The sequence below is a fragment of the Micropterus dolomieu genome, linkage group LG13 (assembly GCF_021292245.1).
Source record: "Micropterus dolomieu isolate WLL.071019.BEF.003 ecotype Adirondacks linkage group LG13, ASM2129224v1, whole genome shotgun sequence".
NCBI classification, from domain to species: Eukaryota; Metazoa; Chordata; class Actinopteri; order Centrarchiformes; family Centrarchidae; genus Micropterus; species Micropterus dolomieu.
The window spans coordinates 23,232,697-23,253,558 of NC_060162.1; the positions used below are offsets into that span (position 1 = coordinate 23,232,697).

Here is a 20,862-nt window from a genome sequence, read left to right on the forward strand (position 1 = left end):
TCACTTTTGAATACAGCACCATACAGACAGTCAATAACAGAATGGGGTGTGAGATTAAGCCTAAGCCCACCTTCTTTTCATGTGGCAGAGCAGCCGCTGCCCCGAGATCTGGCACCAGATGGCGCTGTGCCGGTCGGTGCCAGGAGATAATCGGGACAGATCGGGCCGCATTACTACCCATTATCTTCTAATTATTCTTGTGTGGAGCGCTGATCCTGCCGTTTGTGTAAGTGGATGGCACAGAGAGCCTGTCGCCCCCGGCAGCACGAAAATCCTCCCCACTTCCCTCACCCCTCTGGGGATAGAGGGAGAGATCAGCCAGGGGAGGGAAGGAGGGAGAAGAAGGAAGGAGGAGCTGGTGGGTAAGTCGGCCAACCTGATAGCAGGGAGGTAACGCCTTTGTGAAACCTAACACAACGTCCAGTTTTCAGAAAGGGACAGCAGTGACGTCAGGCTGAGGAGATCCCGCTGACCTTTGACCTGTGTGTGTTGGTGTCACATTGAGCAGCATCTTGTTCTTGGACAAAACCAGAACGAGAACAGCATCTTTCTCCTCTGATGACTCAATAAAAGGTGTGATATGGATACAGTTCAAGTCTCTCAGGCTCCATTTGTATAGTGCCTGTGTGGAAACAGGCCCCAACCCCCCTACCCCAAAGGATAGCGCTAACTGCGCAGAGGCATATGGCTTACCATGTGCTGGGTCCCACGTGCACACTCTTAAGCGCGATTCTACCCAGAACATCTTCGTTTAATTATCAGCATTTTGTTCAGCATCCTCCTATTTTGCATATTAATATCTGTCAGCTCGGTATGTAATGTGAGGAGAGGAGGGCTTAGGCTACGCTAAAATACCACCGTAAATGCAATCTTTACAGAGCAAGAATATACGTGTTCAGCTGCATCAACTCCCCCAGGGTGCAGAGTCCAAGATGATGTGTGTGTTTTCAGTGCCTTTTAACCAGGTCTCAAGTGTGCACGTATGCATATATGTTTGTAAAGTGTCAAAATCTGGAGGTGACGTGCGAGCAGTGTGCGCGTTTCGTTTGTGAGCATGTGCCTGTCACGCGAGCGTCGCAACCAACACAACACCCACCGGGATACACGATTGTACGTGCTCGCACACATGTGTGCCCATGCCGTGTGGTAACCAGCCTACCGACTGACATGTAATAAAACACGGCATTGTTGATCAATCTCGCCAGCCCACAGGCCGCACAGCGAGGGCATGTACATGCAAATGAGAATAGCTAAATGCCACTGGAGGGGCGGGATAGGGAGGCAATTACTTCAGCTGACAAACTATGCAGGAAAGGGGGGGTGGGGGTGCAGTTGGAAGGAGGAGGGAGGGAGAAGAGGGGAGATATCCAGGGGGAAATATTTAATGCAAGGTGATCCAAGATATATAAAGACAGCGGGCTTAATTACAGGAGGCGCTGCCTGCAAGAGATGAGTTTATCTTCACCACAGTTTAAAAGCACAGGTTAAAGATAAGCATCATAACATCTACTGTGCTGATCATTTCACCTAGTGAAAAAAAAATAAAGAAAACAGTCGAGTGTGTGTTTCTGTGTGTGTGGCAGCGACAGAAAGAGCTGTGATTAAAATGTAAGAGAGGCTGCAGCTAAAACCCATTCTCCGCCGAGGCGGGGTCAGGTCAACTGATCTGCGGGCCACTTGGGCAAATCCCAAACACAAACACAGCAGAAGAAAGGCGCAGAAAGCGTGAGTAGGCCGGTGGTAAAAAGACTAATAGAATGCGTCCATGGGAAGATGAACAGCCAGGGAGATCATGAAGGGAGAGCTGATTAACTGGCTTTTAGATCTCTGGGAAATATCCGTAGGATTGTGCCTCTAGCTCCACAAATCCTGACCCTTAACGCTGAATCTATCAACCCTGGGAGCCCCTGTGCAACAATGAGAAGTCTATAAGCTGCTCCAAGCTGCTCCATTGACGGTTCATTAAGCCACAATGAGGACAGATAACCACTGCATTGCTGTATTTGGTGGCATTCGCTTTACGCTCAGAAAGAGCTTTTTAGCTTACGTCACCCCAGCTTTGAAGCAGGGGGCATTCCCCTTATTCTAAACCGGGGTGGCACATTCAAGAGGCGAGAGGCAAAGACTGAAGCAGGTGTTTTTCTTCTCACACATGTGGCTGCATGTTCTGACTGTCAAAAGCGCCATCATCACTCTGTTTTCATCTCCCTATGATGATGAAATGGCTGGATGACATCAAGAGGAGAGAGGAGGGAAGTTGGATATTAAAGCTCGAGCCCACTTCAGACGGCCTTTCTCTGATCAAAGACGGAGCAGCAGGTCAAAGATCACTGAGCAGCTGGGTGGAATACTGGAAAGAGATAGATTGTCCTGTAAATGAAGGATGCAGGTTTTATCTCTGTAGTAGCCCGCGTGCTGTTCAAGTGTCCCCGATATGCCAAACCCATGATCGCCCCTTGAGTGTTGTTGAGCGCCTGTGGCTAACCCTCGCTGTGGTTTTGGTGTCAGGCGCCGTTGGCTCTAGTCGGCCCTTGTTCGCATCTCTTTAACTGAATTGGTGTCGGGGGCACTGGGTGACCCCGTGTGCAGCTGAAAAGCACCACAATCCCGAAGTGAAAATGTTCACTGAATTTCACTTGAATCTCAACATCACACTGTTTTATCGGTGGGCCGTAATTGGCTAGCTGCATTGCTGCAACTAAACATAGGAGAAAAAATTAGGATACTGGGGTTTTTTCTAGAGCAACAACACGCAACAGAGCATCTGTATAGACCTAGTCTGTATAAACCGTACAGAGATCTCGGAGCTGGCTGTTCAGCTTTGTTAATCAGTGACTTCACCACTTTCTCCTTATCTTTTGCCTCTGCCTTTTCCTTTATCCGCAAGCTGAAGACAGCAGGCTGACATTGCCAGAGCTGAAGTTAAGCAAAACTGCAGTGCCAGGTGCAAAATGAGATATATCTCGAACCTTAATAGTTTTTTTGGTATCGAACAAAAAACATTTCTAGAACCCAGTAACAAAACCAACCAGTCAAGTAGAGAGCGTCAGATCCTCACTCCGGTTTGTAATCTTATTCTTGGATCAGATTGTTCTACATTTCATATTTCTGCCAATTTTTAACATTTTTTTAAGACAAAAGTTCTTGTACGGCTGCTTGTGTTTAGACAACAAACAAACAATTCATATTAAAAACTTTGGTTGCTTTTGTTGTTCGTTTTATTTTTACTTCTTCAACTAAAATATCTTGAAACGTGTGCCTCTGTATACAAATGTGTCAGAAAAATGAGCCCAGTTCTTAATTCTTTCTAAATAAGAGCACCCTAAAATGCGAAATTAAACTCTTCCTATGTGCATGTACACTATTTGTGCCGTTGTCATACATTACACCACTCTTTGATTTCCAGGCCTCGACCCGACTCAACAACACACAGAAGACACACAATAGTTCACAAGACACCTGTGTGTTCGCCTTCAGCAGAGGAGGTCAACATTCCCATGAGGCTTTGTGTTCACTCTAAGATCGGGGGTTCACCTGGAGCGACAGGGTCCACCTTGCAACAAGAGGCCACAGCTTTTTTCCCTCTTCTTTTCCTGACGAATGTCAGTCAGTGGCGAGTCACGACCTGTGTGACACTAATCAAAGTGAATAGAAGAGTGAGCCAGGTGGTAATTGTGTATTATTCAACTGACAGGGAGCATGCCACGCTGCTTTAGCCTGTTGATCGCTTATGTATAATTTAATGCAATCTGTGCATGTATTATAAATGAACAGGGTTTGCGAAGTGGCAAATAGAGTGCAATTAATGTCTCGGAGCTCAGAGCTTGCAGATTGACTGTCTTTAGCCTATTTTTCGTTGCTCATTTCCCTCCTTTCGTCCTTTTTATCTCCCCCTTCTCTTTCACTTCCCTCTTTCTCTCCCCTGTTCCCCAACCTCTGCTGTCTCCCTCTTTCTCTGGGAGTCAACTTTATAAAAGGAGTATGAGTGAGAGTGAGTGAGTGAGCACTCTGGAGGCAGTCAATACCTTATCAACTCCTGCCGAACGCTGACACCTTGACGTCCTTGACAGCAAATTATTACTTTTTCATGACGCAACCAGGTGCAATTACAGCAACATCTTTGCGCTGTATCCTGCTGCTCCTGCAACTGTCAAAAGGCGTTCCTGGTGGGATCCTGGAGGAGCTGAGACATCAGTCTTTCAGTCCCTCCCAGATCTCTGCAAAGACAGACTGACAGACAGGAGCGAGGCAGGGGGACGGAGTGCAAAGAGAAAATGGAGGGAGCCATTCAAACATGCCCAAAGATTCAGTAAATAGTTGCATTCTACTCAAATTCCTTCTCTGGGAACAACCAAGACGTTTGTTTGGAGGGCTGTTGACTGACAGTGAGAATGTGGCAGAGTTTTGTTGTTGTTCGCTGGTAGATGCAGGTGGAGCGCTAGCTGCTGCTGCTGCTGCTGCTGCTAGCAGCCCGGTAAACAACCGTGTTTGTAATGTCATCACACGCTCAGCGCTTTTCTCGCTTCCCACTGTAAACCCTGTAGGCTTGATTATAAAGTTTAACCACACTTGAACGCACAACAACACTGAGGAAAAAACACCAGGTAAACCTCAATTAAGACTTCAGAGTGTCACTTTCTCCCCGTGGCGCGGCAGCAGAAGAAGAGAACACAAAGAGCCCGCAAGCCTGTGATGCCACCCCTGTGAATATGGGGATGCTGGGTGGTGGGGGAGAAACTTTGCCATCCTGGAGGTGGATGTTGCCTCATGTCTCTTTGTGTGTTTGGTGTGTCCCCCGGTTGGGAGCAGAGGGGTGGGGGAGACGTGAGGGTGGCAGTGGCAATAGTGTGTGTCTGTGTGTGTGTGTGTGTGTGTGTGTGTGTGTGTGTGTGTGTGTGTCGTTGAGAAGAAGGACAGGTAAGCGGAACAGAACAAACCGTGAACGTGCTACAGAGACACCTGCGAGTCTCGTCTTTCATCTCAGACTCATCTTCTGCTGATCCTCACCCCTCTTCCTTCCTTTCTCCCCTATGCAGCCAATTTCCTCACTTTCCCTTTAGCACTCAATGTGCCTCGCAGATAGTTTAAAAAAAAAACACACATACACATCTGACTTGTGCAGGTAATGACACCTCAGTGAGCTATTGGTTTTCCTCGGCCCTCTGTGTGTTTTTTCTCTCCTCCCAGCTTCCCCCCCCCCCCCCCATCTCTCTTCAAGCACTGCCTTCTCTCTCCTTTACTCCCTCAGGCCTCCCCCCGCCTCCTCCGCTCTCCTTTTTCCTGTGGTGTCAGACACAGATTTATTCTGCCTGTGATGCGTGTAGAGCAGAGGAGTGTGAGTGAGCGGGAAGGGGAGGGGGGCGGAGGGCAGGGTCAATGGTGGGGGGGAGTTGTGTGTGTACAATAAGAGATAAGATCATGGCTCCCCAGGGGCTTGTTTGGCCCTGTACCCGATCCATCAAACACCGGCTCCAAGTGCCAAGGTCAACTCTAATGAGCATTTTCTGGGGTCTTATTCTACACGCTGAACACCCCCACCACCCCCACCACTGACACACACACTCTCTAACACACCTTGGACATACCTGCTTAGCTGTAGGATGGATGGTCGTGACAGGAGATATAACACGCTTGCGTGAATCCCAACAGGTATTTTTCCTCAGAAATCAGACATCGCTGCAGGAGAGTAGGCGCTCAAGAAAGCTGGCAAAGGTGAGTGATGCGTGTCAGGTGTGAACTGTGGCAGGTGTGGGGACGAGTATCCAACCCTTAACCCTTTTTTTTAATAACCGACCAAAATGTTTCTGCAGCATCGAGTAGCAGAAACTGTCAAGTATCGGAAGCTGGGTGACTGGTCACATAAGTCTTGTTTGCTTGTTCTATCATCAGATATTTCCAGACCTAAATCAGAACTATTTCCTTTTTTCAGGCATGTATCGGGTATGGTTGCTAATGGTTGCCAACATTTAATAACTTTAAAATCATCTCATTCCACAGTGGCCGGTGTGTACTCTGTATCAGCTTATTCCAACTCTTCATTGAAGCTATGTGATGTTTACACTGAATTAAATATTCAAACCTAAGACGCGTGCCTTTTTTACACATTTCCCCAAAAAACAACACTGGGTCGATTAATATCGAACAATATGCGTCATATCATGTTTTCTTATGAGATAAGTAACTATAAGCGTCAAACAAATGTAGTGGAGTAAAAAGTATAATATTTGCCTCTGAAATGTAGTGGAGTAGAAGTATAAAGTAGCATTAAATGGAAATACTCTAGTAAAGTACAAGTATGTAAATGTACTTGACGTTCCACCACTGCAAATGATACCCAGCCCTCGGCAGGTCATCTCATCGGCTGTGAGTTTTCAGGTGCGACAACCGGATAAACCTTCACATCAGCTCGCCCAGCTGTTTCCCCTACTCCCTGCATCACCAGGTTGGGCTTGGACAAAAATGGGCCACAGCGCCAGGTAGGTGAGCTTTTAGTATGAAGAGTCCCTCATCATCGCCTCATCACGCACTGATCTGCCAAAGGTTGTTAAGGTTTGAAGGCTCGCGGAGCGTGGGTGTGCGCCGGAGCATGTGGAGCATACTAATGAAGCAATAAAAGTCACGGCAGGAGGGGTGAGGGTGCGGGGTGAAGGCATGTTGGAGGGGAAGGTATCGGCGAGCGGAGGATTGGGAGCCGCTGACAGGAGGTGTGATAATTGAGATGTTGCGACCCCACATATTACCTGCATATTGGCCAAATTAGGAAGCAGGTCGTTTAAGGCCAGAACGGATTGCTGGGGCCCCCCTGCCATGATCCACGCATCCAGTTTGTGTGTGTGTGTGGGAGTGTGACAAAACTAGAACAAGGCCTGACATTTTTTTTCAGTAACAACTGCTCAGTTAGGTGTAGGGGGGAAAAAATATGTGGATTAAAAAAATACACCTCGACAACACCTCGATGGTGTGTTGTAGAGATGGAAATACAATTGACAGTAAGGTATTCGCCGTAAATTGCCTCAACATTTGCATAAGTATGCAAAAACCCTATTTAAGGATAACAATTTTGAATGTAAAACCCAACACAGGGAGCAGGGCGGGGAAAAATCACTATCACCATCTCTATAGGAACACACACATGGAAAATGTTCACAAAATCTGTTGTTCAATGCAATGAACTGCTCTGCATCATGTCAAACAAACTCTTCACACATGTTTTCTGAAATTTTTTTTGTTATAATAAATTGATCAAAAAAAAAAACAATAACAGATTAATCGAATTTATCGATGATGACAGTAACTGTCATCAGCTGTCGCAAACCTAAAGAGGATCCAAGGCCATCCGTCTCCTGGAGAAGGACACTACAGTTTTCCGCAGCCTCGTGTCAAACATTGGCTTCATTACTCTTGTTTATTGTGCTTAAGTGTGTGTGTGGGTGTGTGTATGTCCTGAGTGATATGCGCTGTGATTCATGGACGTTAGCACGGCCTCTTCAATGCCCCCACTTCCCCACATGGAGGGAGAAGGCCAAGGGCCCAGCCCGCTTCAGTATCCCCTGGCAGGGTAGGGGGTAGGGGGTGAACCTGGACCTTCCCCTTCTCCCTCGAGGGTACAGGAGTGGATGAAATCTCCACACTGTCCACCAGCTTGTGTGTGTCTCCCTGTGGCAGCTGCAGGGGACCCCCCACCCAATGTGAGCCCACCGATACACCATCACTCAGGGGTGGGGGGTGGGGGGTCTACATGACAGGTTAACATTGAACTATGACACCTTGCATAGGGAAAATGGCTCTGACTGTTATCTAGCAGTAGTTTGGCTTCTTAAATGCACCATTCACCCGTTCTAGTTGCTTCTTAAGTTTTAATTAGCCATTACATTAAATCATAGTTTTGCTATTTAGACTGTATTTTATCAGTCATTGGTTAACTGTTTGTGTTAAATGGTACACATTTCAACATTGGCTAATATTGTTAAATCAGTAAAGGTTATTTTAAAAATGTGTTTATATTCCTAAAAGCAAAGAATCAAAAAAGTACCATGCTACATTGGCCAATGGGTCCTCAAACTAAACAATAAAATGGTTTGCCTTCCAAAATGGCCAGAAGTGTTAGAGATGACTAGTGGAGGGCAAGTTAGTTAAACATTTGACCAATTACTCACTGAAAAAGTAAATACATTACGTTACTAACAACAACTGACAGCAGAAGTTGCTTTGTACATTACTTTTGTTACTCAGCCCAGTTCCCATAAAAGTGCTTTCAAACAATTCCAAAGCTAACATTAGCTAAGCCCCAGTTACTGAGCACAGGCAGGACTCCAGAGACATGTAGACTACTGTAAACACACATTTCTCCTCTTTTGCTAGAGGCTAACCACCTCCTGATTCTGCCCCTCATACATTACTCCTTACTCAAAAAAGCACTTACATTACTATTAGTAATTACTATTAGCATTTCCTGGTCTTACACAGCTATGATTGGGTTCAGACACCCAAACTACTTAGGTAGGGAACCTTCACCGTCAATGGTTTGTTAACAAGGTAACAAACTGCAGTCCCCCATATCCAAGCACACCTTTTGTCAACCCGTCCACCCCACCCACACCCCCCCGATCTCCTTCCAACGAAGTTTTGCGCCTGTATAACCACGTCACGCTACTTCCGCCTTAACTCCTGAAAGACAAGAGTCATAATTCACACAGCTGCTGTAAGTCTGCTAGAATGTAAACATATGTTGTTTTAAGGCATTTGAACAACTGGGAGACAGTCTTGCACTGGGAACAATTCAACTAATTGGTAATTAAAATAATAATCACCCGAAGCCCTCCTTAAAATACCTCCAAACAACACTAACAGATCCCCTCCATTTCATTCCTGATGGCTCTAATAGTCGTCTCGGTTTAGAGCCATGGGGTCAAAGGTCAGCAAAAGTAGAGTTGGCCCTAGTTTGAAGGAGCCGGCATTCCTCATGAGGGACAGTTATGATGGATGGTCGTAGGTCCTCGTCCTCCCCCTGCTCTCCATTGGCTCCTCACTCACCTCTCCGCCTCTTGGCACCGTCCCTCCATCCCCTCTTATCCTCTGACCAGATGTGTTCATTGAACTCTGTCAAGAATAATAAAACACTGGCTGCAAAGGGCATGCACACCGGGCCGACAGTGCAGGACGGAAGGGGGGGATGCATATTCAGATGCATGTGTGGATCTGCGATTACAAAATACACACACATTAGTCGAGAGAGACAACTGAGGCATCCTAATTAATATAACTATTAATTAATTGTGGTCTTGGTGATGATGCAGGGAAGGTTTAGAGGTGTAGATGTTAAACACATTTGAATTACAATATACTAAAAGTGTACTACTATCTTTCTTAGTTTGATGTTGCACTCAAAGGTGGTGCAGTGGAAAACTGTAATTTCAAGGTTGAAGATGGTGAAAAGAGGCTGACATGATCACCCATGTCAAACTGCTGAGTGACTGATGGTGCTTTGCAGAGAACATGAGATGACCTCTCTAAAACCAGTGAAGTGCTAAACGTCTAAGACACAAAACATAAGCCCATTGGAACAGGTCAGAGCTAACAAGCAACTAGAAATCTCCACCTCCTCCAAACTGTCAGGTAAGAGTTTAATTTAACAGTGCTATTTTGGATCCAGATCCAATGTACAGGACTTGTTCAATCATAGAATCGAACAACGTTTTATCATCGCTGTCACTTTTTCCAGGTGCTTTGTCTAAATAACAGTCAAGTAAGAATGTGGCCAAAAGTATGTGGACACTCAAATGTTCCACCCATATGTGAGAGGTGAACATGTCCTTCCAAAACTAGAGGCATTGACCTGCAGATTTTGAATCCTGGCTGCAGGGATTTGTTCACATTCAGACACAAGAGCATCAATGAGGTCCCGGGCGATGAGGCCTGGCTCACAATTGGTGGTCCGGGCTCTGTGCAGGCCAGTGAAGTTCTACCACACCAAACTGGGAAAACCATTTCTTTATGGACCTGGTTTTGTACACGGAGCATCATCATGGTGAAAGAGTCGGTTGCGACAAAGTTGGAAGCACTTGTCTTAGATAAAATTGTATGCTGTAGCCCCCCACCACCACATACTGTACTTAAGCCGTATCATGTAGATGTGTCCCTGGGCTCTTCTTAAAGAAAACAATGGCATTGCACCATCAATCTTCAAAAAGCATTGAAAGTTGTAGAGTGTTTCTCTATTTTGACATTTCTGGTGTAACTGCTTTTTTTTTAAAAACAGCAACAGGAGTGAGACTACTAATTTGAGAAAGGTTTCAAATGCTGGATTCAGATTCAACTACTCCCGAACCCTAACCTGCTTTTTCTCTTTAGTTTTGCTTTATACTCCACTTGCACTTTAGCATCAATTATTTTTATATTCACCAAAATTCTGTAGATGCAACTTTAATAAGGGGCACAACCACATGGACACAAACAAGATTATACAGTCGCCTCACTGTGACATTTGCTCTCATGGAGAGAAAAGTTTATGATTCCCCATTTCCGCTTGTCGGACAAGTCTCAGTCACCAGAGGAGCCTGAAAAATGTCAAATATTGCTCCTCCCGGTTTGAAACGCCGGCGTCAAGAGCCCAGAGTCTGTTGATGGAGGATGAAGAAAAGGAGGGAAAAGATGAAGAAGAGTGAGAAACAGTTTCTTGCTCTGATGTCCAGGAAGCCCTCGTGGGACAGAATCAAAACTGGCCTCTCCTGAAACCCTCTCATCATGGGCAGCCAGTGACCACTCGCCCCCCAAAAGAGCCGCCAGATGAGAGCGAGGACGGGGAGTGATGGCAGAGGTGGAGGCAGGGTGAGCACATTGATGGTGATGAGTTCCTTCACACACACAGACACAAATGCCCCCCCCCACACTCATCCTCACACCTTCTCCCATCTCCCCGTGGCCTTGGCCCTGCAGGCAACACACACACATGTTTTCTACCTCACACACACATACCATGGTTAGGCCTCCAATTAAATCAAAAGTGGTTTGTTTTTATTGGTCTTTTGCGCTGACAAGTGGGCTATCATTCTGACGGCTCTACCTGTCAGTGAGCAGCTGAAAATCCTCCGTTGACAATGCCCAATGCTTCCAATTAGGGGAGAATCAGACTCCTGGCGCGCTAGCCATCTTTCCACCCTCCCCCCCAGGCCCACCTTCCCTCCCTCTTTTTCCTCTACACTCGCTCCTCGATCCTCTACCATTCTCTCTCACTCTCTCTACCTCTCCTCCGAAATATCTCCCTCCTCCTTCTTCTTCTCCTCCTCCTCCTCCTCCGCCTCCTCCTCTCCTCTTTCTCTCTCCAGGAGAAGAGGGTCTGTCTCCGCTGCAAATTACCGACACAAAACGAAGGTGGTGGCGGCGCTGGCGCTGGGAGCTGCCGGTCCAGGGCCCTGTCAGCATTAATGAGACGATGAAGGTTTATTTCGCCCGCATGCATGTGCTAAATTCTTTCTTGTGTGACAGCTGACTGGGAAATGTGAGTGTTAACCTTATAAAAGATTCAGCGGGTTCTCATTATTTTCTGTCAACTCCAGTACCTGATGGCGTTAAGGTGCATCATTTGCATCCCTGACTGGTCCAGGGTGCAGCACCAGCTCCAGAGCAAGCGCCTTTTTCTTTTCTTTTTTTTTACCTCCCCTGCCTATTTTTTTAATGCTGTTTGTTTGTTGAGAGGAGTCATCTTTTTACACATATCCCCCTCGAAAGACATGCTTTTCCCCGATGTTCCAAAACGACAGAGATGCCAAAGTTTATTCAAAGGCGACACACATTTTTACAAAACATATCTAGATCTATATTTAACACACCTGCTCAATTGAGCGAGTAAATAAAATGTTTTCTTCCCCCCCCCCCCTCCACAAAAACACAGGAAGCGGAGGAGGCCCAGCAGGCATTATTAGTAGTAAAGCTTATGGACAGGATTCCAATAATGCAGAGGGAAAAAAAACATAAAAACAACATGTCCACAGATAGATTATTAACACTGACAGGTGGACTATCACGATGAAACTGCACTTGGTGCCAGATAATGTTGTTATAGGCTCTATATTATTGATATTTAAGTAAATATTCAAAGACAGGCAGCCTGATTAGCATAAAATATTGAAATCAATATTGGTCTTATATACATTTATGAAAGTTAGATTAAAGAGCCAGAGGAAATGCAGTGTACACTTCATTGAAATGGCCCATGGGTGCCAAATTGTTTTGGTAAAAATGTGAGTGGAAGGTGTGGGGCGGTTTAATGTGAATCAGTGATAAAATTTTATTTAACCATCTGATAAAAACAGACAGATCGGGAGGTGAAAAAAAAGGATAGCAATTCACTCTTGCACTGACCATTTCCTGGAAACATCCATGTTTCCTCTCTTTAACATGGATCAATACCATCCTCCCACAACATCAATGTGTGTGTGTGTGTGTGTGTGTGTATTTCGTCATTGGGGTAACAGCTGCACTGGACCTCAAATTCAGACCACTTCCTGGAAAAAAAGAAGGAAAAAAAATCTAGCTTCGCTTGACCAGAGGGACACTTGTCCAAAATCAGCAGCAGCATGAGCCAAATCATTACAGTACAGTACACACACACACACACACAGTGACAGTCTAGCTGCACTGTCTTCTGCCAAAAACAATACATTTGGATTTATAAACTTTCAGAAGCATATACTGTTCAATATAATTGTACAAATTATATGAACACGCCTGTGCACTAAGACTGTGTTAGTGCTAAAATAATCATTTGTTTAATCCAAATTTTGATAACTCAGCTAAACATTTAAGTTATTTAACAAGCAAACATGTCTCACAATTCCATCAAACAGTAATTCCATCAAACAGGAGGTATGAGGATTTACTGTTTTTCTCTGTTCATTGTAAATTGAATATTATTTAATATTTGGGTGTGGGGCTGTTGGTTGAACAGAACACCTTGAACTTGGGTTAATTTTCCACTTTTTTAATCACAATTCTGAAATTTTAAAGGCTAAGAGATCATCGAAAAAAATAAATCAACAATATAATAATGAAAATAATCCTTATTTGCGGCAATAAAGTAAAACACTCCTTATCCTAAATCTGTTAAGTAAGCATGCTATGGCATTGTGTGATTTTCTTTTTTTCTTGGAAATCCTTCAAAATGAATAACTATTTTATTTTATTTTTGCCTGCTAGCTGGATTGTCTGTAAATAGATTTGATATAATAAAAAAATAAAGCCGTTATAAAGGGTTATAAAGAGTTCAAATGAATAAATAAAAATAAATGAGACTTTTGGGGTTTTTGAAGAAGCAAATAAAATAATTAAGGCTTGTCTCACAAGTTTACAGGCCATGCATAATCACAAAGAGGAAGAATTCAGTTTAAAGAGCTCATGATTTATTCACTCCAACATTACTGGAGCCAGTGGACATGCGGAACAGGATAAAGAGAAGAAGACAAAAAAAAAACTCTGAGAGAAAGCATCAAACCACAGCTCCTTTTCATGCACCAGCAGAGGAGAAAGAAACAGCTAAGTCAGGGTGGGTGTGTGTTGCCTTATATCTGTGTTGTCCCCGCCTCATATGTGACAGCTTGCAGCCGTGATGGGACCCCATGGGAGCGGGGAGCGGATTCACTAACCTGCCGGTGTCTGAGACCGACGAGCGCCTCCAATCTGGTGGTCACATGGGGTGGAGGAGAATCGAGGGGAGTGGGATGTGTGTGTGTGGGGGGGGGGTGTAGATGATGAGAAAAGGGTTAGTTAGATTATTAGGGGCTGTCGGGGGCGTCGCGCGGGGCAAACTGTTGTGTATGGAGCTAAAAGTGCGCACAATGGCATTTCACGCATGTTAAGGTGAAAAGTGCGCACAATGGCACTTCACGCGCCTTGAAGTTTTGCTACATGCTGCTCGGACTATTGTATGCAATTACCGGGGACTATTAGTTAATAATGACTGTTCGACGGCTAGACATTGTTCGTGCTCAAAAACAAAACCTTTTTTTTATAATAGCCTATATTTCTTATTCCTCAAATGTTCTTATTAGAAAGGCAACATAAAATATATCTTGTCAAGGTGGCCAGGATGTATCTGCAGAGATTGTTTTGGTATTTTAAAGTTGAGATTTTCGACTGAAAGCAAAATCTATAACAACTAAAAAAAAAAAAAAATCCAGAGTTTAATAATAATAGGCTAATGTTCAGCATTAAGAGCAAAACAATCAAAGGCCTCTTACAAATTTAAATAAAGTGTAACAATAAATTCACCACTATCCAGCAGGAGATAATAATAATAATTAAAAAATCTAATGATTATTATACTTATAATTTCGTCCATGAATTTCTAAATATCAACACATGCGCACCCAAACAATGTGAAAACTGATAAATCCGTTAAATAAATGATGACAAACAAACAAAATATAAATATAAAAATTTGTGTTGATAATAAAAAGTAAAATGTTGAGGGGGAATCTGGAAATAGAGGAGCTGTGGAGGTGGGGAAACCAATCCAGTCAAAGACAGGGAGTCGAGAAGAAAAACACAGAGCCGCTCCACATAATAACCCCATTATAAGCCTCATCAATGATGTAATGAAAGCAAACAGTGTGAAAATTGCCTGTAAACAGTTGGATCTGAGTCTCCTGATGAATTCAGTGTCTCTTTTATCAAAGTGAGGATGAGCCAGGGAGGAGAGGATGGGAGAGGCAGGGAGGGAGGGAGGGTGAGAGGCAGAGTGAGTGGGCGTGTAGGGAGGTCCACTTCCAGCTCCCCTCAGCCAATGAAGGCTTGTCACAGGGGACTCACGTGGACGAGGCGCTCTTAAAACCTAGCTCCTGACTTTTCCTCAAGTTCAATTTTTTGGGATTCCCTCCCACCCCCATCACATCTCGTCCTTTTACTTGCCAGTTGTGACTATTTAACCCAGTTTAGCTCTCCCTTTTTTCGCTTCTGCGGCGCGCATCGCGTCGTCCCGAGTCTTCCGCTTCTTCCTCTTTTGCTGCTTTTCTTTTCCTGCTGCAGCTCTCGGACTCCTCTCTCTCTCTCTCTCTCTCTCTCTGTTTCGTGTTTTTTTCCCACAGTTATGTCGTTCTACTTAGAAGAATGTGAACAGTTTTCATCTGTACTTCTGTGCCACATGACGAGCTGCCCTCAACATATCCCGCTCCTCTCTCAGGTCTGACGCGCCTGCACCTGTCCATGGTGCTGAAACGCATTTTTCCCCACGAAGACGCCGGTGCGCTGCTGCTCTCACATTTCCAAAAATAGTCATCAATTCTGCATCTTTTTCGTGTTCTGCTGGGTGAGATAATTTCAGCAAGAACTGGTTCGTCTTGCCGGCGAGGCTTCTCAACTGAAGGCAGAAGGAGTTGGTCTTAAAGGAAGCAGAAAGAATCGATTACGAAAGAGACTACAGCGACTGCATCGATTTCAGGAGGACTCGTCTTGCTAGACTTGACAAAAAAATAAATAAAACAAGAACATCGGATGCATGGACGATTGTTGTAATGCAACTGAGCCTGGAGATATTTTCTCTTTAAGAACCAGTTGGGGAACTGGAAATAGCGGATGAATAATCTAAATTTGTAGCGTATCCAAAAACAGTTTTCTTGGTGTGGGGAGGGGGGTTCTTTTTTACTCTGCTGGATCAACTGAGACTAAAACACCCCCCCCCCCCCCCCCCCCCCCCCCCCCTCCTCCTCCCAAAAATAAAAGTTGTCCTGAATACCAAATGGTAGTTTGAGGAGGCCTCGAGCTAGACAATGGAGGCGTCCGCCAACGGGTCCAGTTTTGGCATCGACTCGCTGCTGTCCCACAGGCCTGGAAGTCCGGTGTCCAAAGGGGACAGCCTGGCGGGGGAGTGCCGCTCGCCTCTGGAGTTCAGCCCGAGATCAGATGTGGAGAGCGGCTGCTCGTCGCCACCGTCGCCGAGGAGAGAGTGCGCGGAGGAGGTGGCCCAGAGGCAAGGTCACGGCGTGGGCCTACCGCCGCACCTCCAGCACGCGCAGATATCGGCGGGGTCGCAGCAAAGGACCGTGACCTCGTCTTTCCTCATCAGAGATATTCTCGCGGACTGTAAGCCTCTGGCCGCTTGCGCGCCCTACTCCAGCAATGGCCAGCCGACCCAGGAGGCGGGGAGGCTGGCCTCGAAGATAGCGGACGACTTTATGGAGAAAATCCACAGCAACTCGTCGTCAGACAGTGAATATAAAGGTAAGGATGTAAAGCGGTCTGTCGGTAGACACAAGGAGCTGTTCTGCTTTGGAGGTGAGAGTGGAGGGGAAACTGATTTGGCTCATAGTGGTCTTTTGGCTCCTGCAGAAAATGACTGACTCTTAAAAAGCAGGTAGTTGTATCTGGAGTGGCTCCTTCTTAGTTTGAGTTTTTGCGTGTGGTTCAGGTGCAGCTTGTCTGGCCTAAGTGCTTCTTTTTCTATCTTTAAAAAGGGATTATTAATTTGGGCAAACCTCATTAAATCATGATTCAATATTAAATAAAATGAAAGAAAAGGGTTATAGGGGGATCTGTTACAAAATGTGTGGTGCAATGCTAGAAAAATCTAATACGACATGAAGTTGGAACGACAATAAATTCAATTTCAATGAAAGCCAAACTGCTCTTCAAAATATAATTAAAGCATTGTGTTACGCTCGATGAATATAAAAAAATAGAAAACCTAGAGAACTATAAACGTAGGCCTAATTAAAAAAAGGTCGTTTTTATTTTGAAGGTTTAGAAATGTTCAGATTATTTTATATCATTCTAATAATAATAATGTAGCTTTTTTAATCAATTCATTAGTAGCAGCCCGCCGGAAGCCATCATCAATGAGGAAAAATCGACCCCATCCTCTGCCGCTGCATCACGGTGGTGGAAACATGACACTTGTTTCTGCTGGGTGACAGACTAATGAGTTCATTTTCATTATTTTTTTCTTTCTTTCCTTCTTTACATTTAAAATCAGCGGCTGCCTGCGTGCATGCGCGGCGCGTCTCGAGCTTCGCATTAGCGGAATATCCAGAAAGCATCTGTTGATGTCAGGGAGGCAAGAATGGGAGAGATGACAGGGTCGCCTCCAGATAAATGCCATCAAGGGCCTCTCTGTTTCCAATCATGTCAGCCATAACAGACATGTCACCTCCATTGACAGTTTAATGAAGCAGTGCCTGGAAAGACGACGACCGCTGCAGGCTACAGTGCAAATACATAGCTTATACTAATATTTAATACTAAATGTATAGGCCTAATTATTATTATTATTATTATTATTATTATTTTTATTATTATTTCAGTAGTTTTTTTATTTTGTTTTATTCACTTCACAGGCTCACAGTGTTTTTCTTCCAACCTGACTTTCCCTGTAGCTATTGATACGGCCTCACGTCATCAATTTGCTCAACCAATTCAGTGTGTGCGTCCGCGCGCGCTCACGTGTGTGACAGTGTGGATGGAGATGCTCCTCGACGCGCTGATTGATTGAAGAAGCCGCGGGGCCCACAGCGCTTCTGCACGGTAGCTTTGATTTCCACGAATCCGCCTCCTATAATATTTCAGGGATTTGATGCAATTTGTCCCCGGCGCTAATCAGATTTGTAACCGCGCAAGGCCGCCCGGCTCTTGATTTCCACTCATTTCCACGGTCCTGTGAAGTTTCTCCGGTCGCGGTTGAAAGGCTCGTCCTTCCCTTGTGGCTCAATTAGGCGGATTATTGTGCTTCTTGAGACGACTCAACTATTCAACTACTAAGATCTCTCCCCCCCCCCCTCCCCCCATCACCCCCATATCAATGCTCGTCCTGACATGACACCACGCAGAAAAAGAACAAAGACTGCGGGTCTACTGATGGGAAAAATATCAGATTGGAGGAGTAAATATTGGAAGAGCTTTTCATAACAATTTAAGACCAAATCAAATAGCTCCATATAGCCTATAGGCACTGTTTCTAACGGCGTGTTTTTTTTTACACTCCACAGTCGAAATTGTCAATCCCTCTCAAATAGAGCGAAATAGTTGTAAAAAAACCCCCCCAGCATGCTGGTAAAAATCAGACATGTTTATAAACATATTTAACAAAAAATATTTGAAGCGCTTTTATCATTTTCTTTGAAATGCGCATAAAGTTAACTGTGTAGACTTTATGCACTTGGTGCTCATACCAGTGATTTCAAATAATTCAAAATAAACTTCCCGGTTTGATTTTCTGTGGTCACCCCCATTTTTCTCGCACTGACGTAAAAGGGAATAAAATTGCATTTAAAAATGAATTTAGCCCTGTTCCAAAGTTGGACTTTGTCCCGTCTTTTGGGGGGTGGGGCAAGAGTTTTTATTATTATAATATTAAATCTTGCTGATCAATCAACCAACTATTCAGCCAATAAAGCCTTTATTTATATGTCATACAGTGAAAGAGTTTTGTAATTTTAAAATAGTTTTTACAGATATTTTTTTTAGAATTCTCTTTTGCTTTCATATTTCATATTTCTCAGTTTTCTCCGGAACCAAATTCTTGATTACAGTAAGCAGCCCACACGAACATAAAATGGACCCTTTTAAAACTACTTTATATTTTAGTTCACACTGATAAGCTATTTGTCTGCCTTATACAATGCTGCTGTACAGATTTATTTGCGCCTCCATGTATGGAGGTAGCGCGTGCACACAAAGATGGATGTGGTTTTATACAGTGTGAAGCCATGGCTCTGTTTTCACCTTCTTCTCTTCTTTTTGATCGGCGCTGTTTCTATCCGCCAGTGAAAGAGGAGGGGGACAGGGAGATCTCCAGCAGTAGAGACAGCCCTCAGGTTCGGCTGAAGAAGCCCAGGAAGGCCCGGACGGCCTTTACGGACCACCAGCTGGCGCAGCTGGAGCGCAGCTTCGAGCGGCAGAAGTACCTGAGCGTCCAGGACCGCATGGAGCTGGCGGCCTCCCTCAACCTCACCGACACACAGGTCAAGACTTGGTACCAGAACCGGAGGTAAAGACACTGCGGTTGCTAGGGAGGAGGGGGGAATAATCTGATTTCTCAGGGCCTGCTCATGACCAGATAAACCGAGGGACGCCATGTTTTCCTTTCACCATCAACCTTAAGGTGGAATGAGTTCACTTCACTTAACTGCACACTGAGGCACCCACTTGGTCTGCAACTAAACATTGTATTAATTATTAATCAAGCTGCCGATTTTTTACCCTCGATTAATTGTTTGGTCCAATAAATGTCAGAAACTGGTGGGAAACCCCCTCACAGTTTCTCAGAGGCCAAAGGGGTCTAAAAATGTTGTCCAATGGGGTCCACCAGAGACATTCAGTTAACTGTCATAGAAGACAGAAGAAAGCAAATGCTCATATTTGATCAAGTGGAACCAGTGACATTATGCCATTTTAACTTGTAACGACTGATTGATTATCTGTAGTTTCTGATTCAATTTGATGTCAAAGTCGAGTAACCGTTAGTTTCAGCATCAATTTTACTTTAAAATAACACACTCAATAAAATTACCAGGAACATCTAGCCTACTGATTGACAGCTGATCAATTGATCTGATATCCTTATTAGCTATAACACCCTCATGACTAATTAGCCTATTTTTATCTTTTACATTGTTTTTTTATGCATCCTTTTTTCCCGACTTTTACCTCTCTGTTAAGAAAAAGAAAATACCACAAGATGAAACCACGTAGACACATTTATGGGTGGTCTGGGAAGCTCTGCCAGCCCCGAATGTAGCCTATTCTTCTGTTTACAGCATCTTTATGCAACAAGATTACTTTTTTTTAAGCTCACGCCCGATTACAGCCAATCACCCTGCAAATACTTTGAAAACCAAGGCGTCAACATTGTGTAAATAAATAAAACGCCATGCGCTGGGAAACCGTCTTCGTCAGTGTTAAAACATGTTTTCTGCAGTTATCGGTTGAATTAACTTTAGCGTTTATTTGCCTAGGCTACAGCTTTGACTCTCAGGCAGCTATGACATAAATAAATATAAAAACAACACTTTGGAGTATGAATAATGCATCGTTGCATGTGTGCATATCAATAATTCAAACAAACCACTATATCTACTCAATTATCTTTATTATGAATTATTCACCTGCATGCAGTGCATACTGGCAATAACAAACTTGGGCGCGAACGCAAGTGGCAGGTTGGAGATTTTGGTGATTTAAAAAGAAAAAAAAACAGATGTATCCCTGACTTCTAATTAGACCCCAGGTAACCGGATGGGAGATGTTTTGGTGTGTGTCAGATTCAAAACACACTCACTAATAGTGCATGCATTTATTATACACATGCTAAGGCTAAAACAGCGTCTTTTTCCCCCTCCAGGACAAAGTGGAAGAGGCAGACTGCGGTGGGACTTGAGCTTCTGGCGGAAGCTGGAAACTATTCCGCCCTGCAGAGGATGTTTCCGTCCCCGTACTTCTACCCGCAGAGCCTGGTGTCCAACCTGGACCCCGGAGCGGCCCTCTACCTGTACAGAGGCCCCTCGGCGCCCCCGCCGGCCCTGCAGAGACCCCTGGTTCCGCGGATCCTGCTGCACGGCCTGCAGGGGGGCAGTGAGCCCCCTCCGCCGCCTCCTCTGCCCCCCATGTCCGGCGTGCTTCGGCCCGCTCAGCAGCGGTGAGCCGGACCCTGCAGATTTTGTTTTTTTGTACGCCGACCTTGGCAGCTTTGGACTCATTAGAAGAAATTAAAGAAAGACAGAAAAATATAAAAACGTGACGAACAAGAGAAAAAGAAAGAAACTGTTCGTGGCCTTCATGGTGCGAAACGACCGATTGTAGGCTGAACCCATGTGGACGGAGCTTTGTGACTGAAACTCGAACTGTCTTTGTGGAAGGATTTTATTTTCCATTTTTGGG

At 44.8% G+C, this 20,862-nt stretch overlaps 1 protein-coding gene across 1 annotated transcript; it reads left to right on the forward strand.

The window, feature by feature from the left end:
- Positions 1 to 15,761: 15,761 nt before the first annotated feature.
- barhl1b (BarH-like homeobox 1b) lies at positions 15,762 to 20,624 on the forward strand. The gene is made up of 3 exons (XM_046067410.1): positions 15,762 to 16,212; positions 18,751 to 18,973; positions 20,327 to 20,624. Exons 1-3 carry the CDS (start codon positions 15,762 to 15,764, stop codon positions 20,622 to 20,624), a joined length of 972 nt encoding a protein of 323 aa, XP_045923366.1.
- Positions 20,625 to 20,862: the final 238 nt, after the last annotated feature.

Excerpts from the sequence above, each read along its gene's own strand:
- barhl1b (XM_046067410.1), top strand. The coding sequence starts at position 15,762 with ATGGAGGCGTCCGCCAACGGGTCCAGTTTTGGCATCGACTCGCTGCTG. Across the intron at positions 16,213-18,750 it reads GTCAGACAGTGAATATAAAG|TGAAAGAGGAGGGGGACAGG; the intron begins GTAAGGATGTAA and ends TCTATCCGCCAG. Across the intron at positions 18,974-20,326 it reads ACTTGGTACCAGAACCGGAG|GACAAAGTGGAAGAGGCAGA; the intron begins GTAAAGACACTG and ends TTCCCCCTCCAG.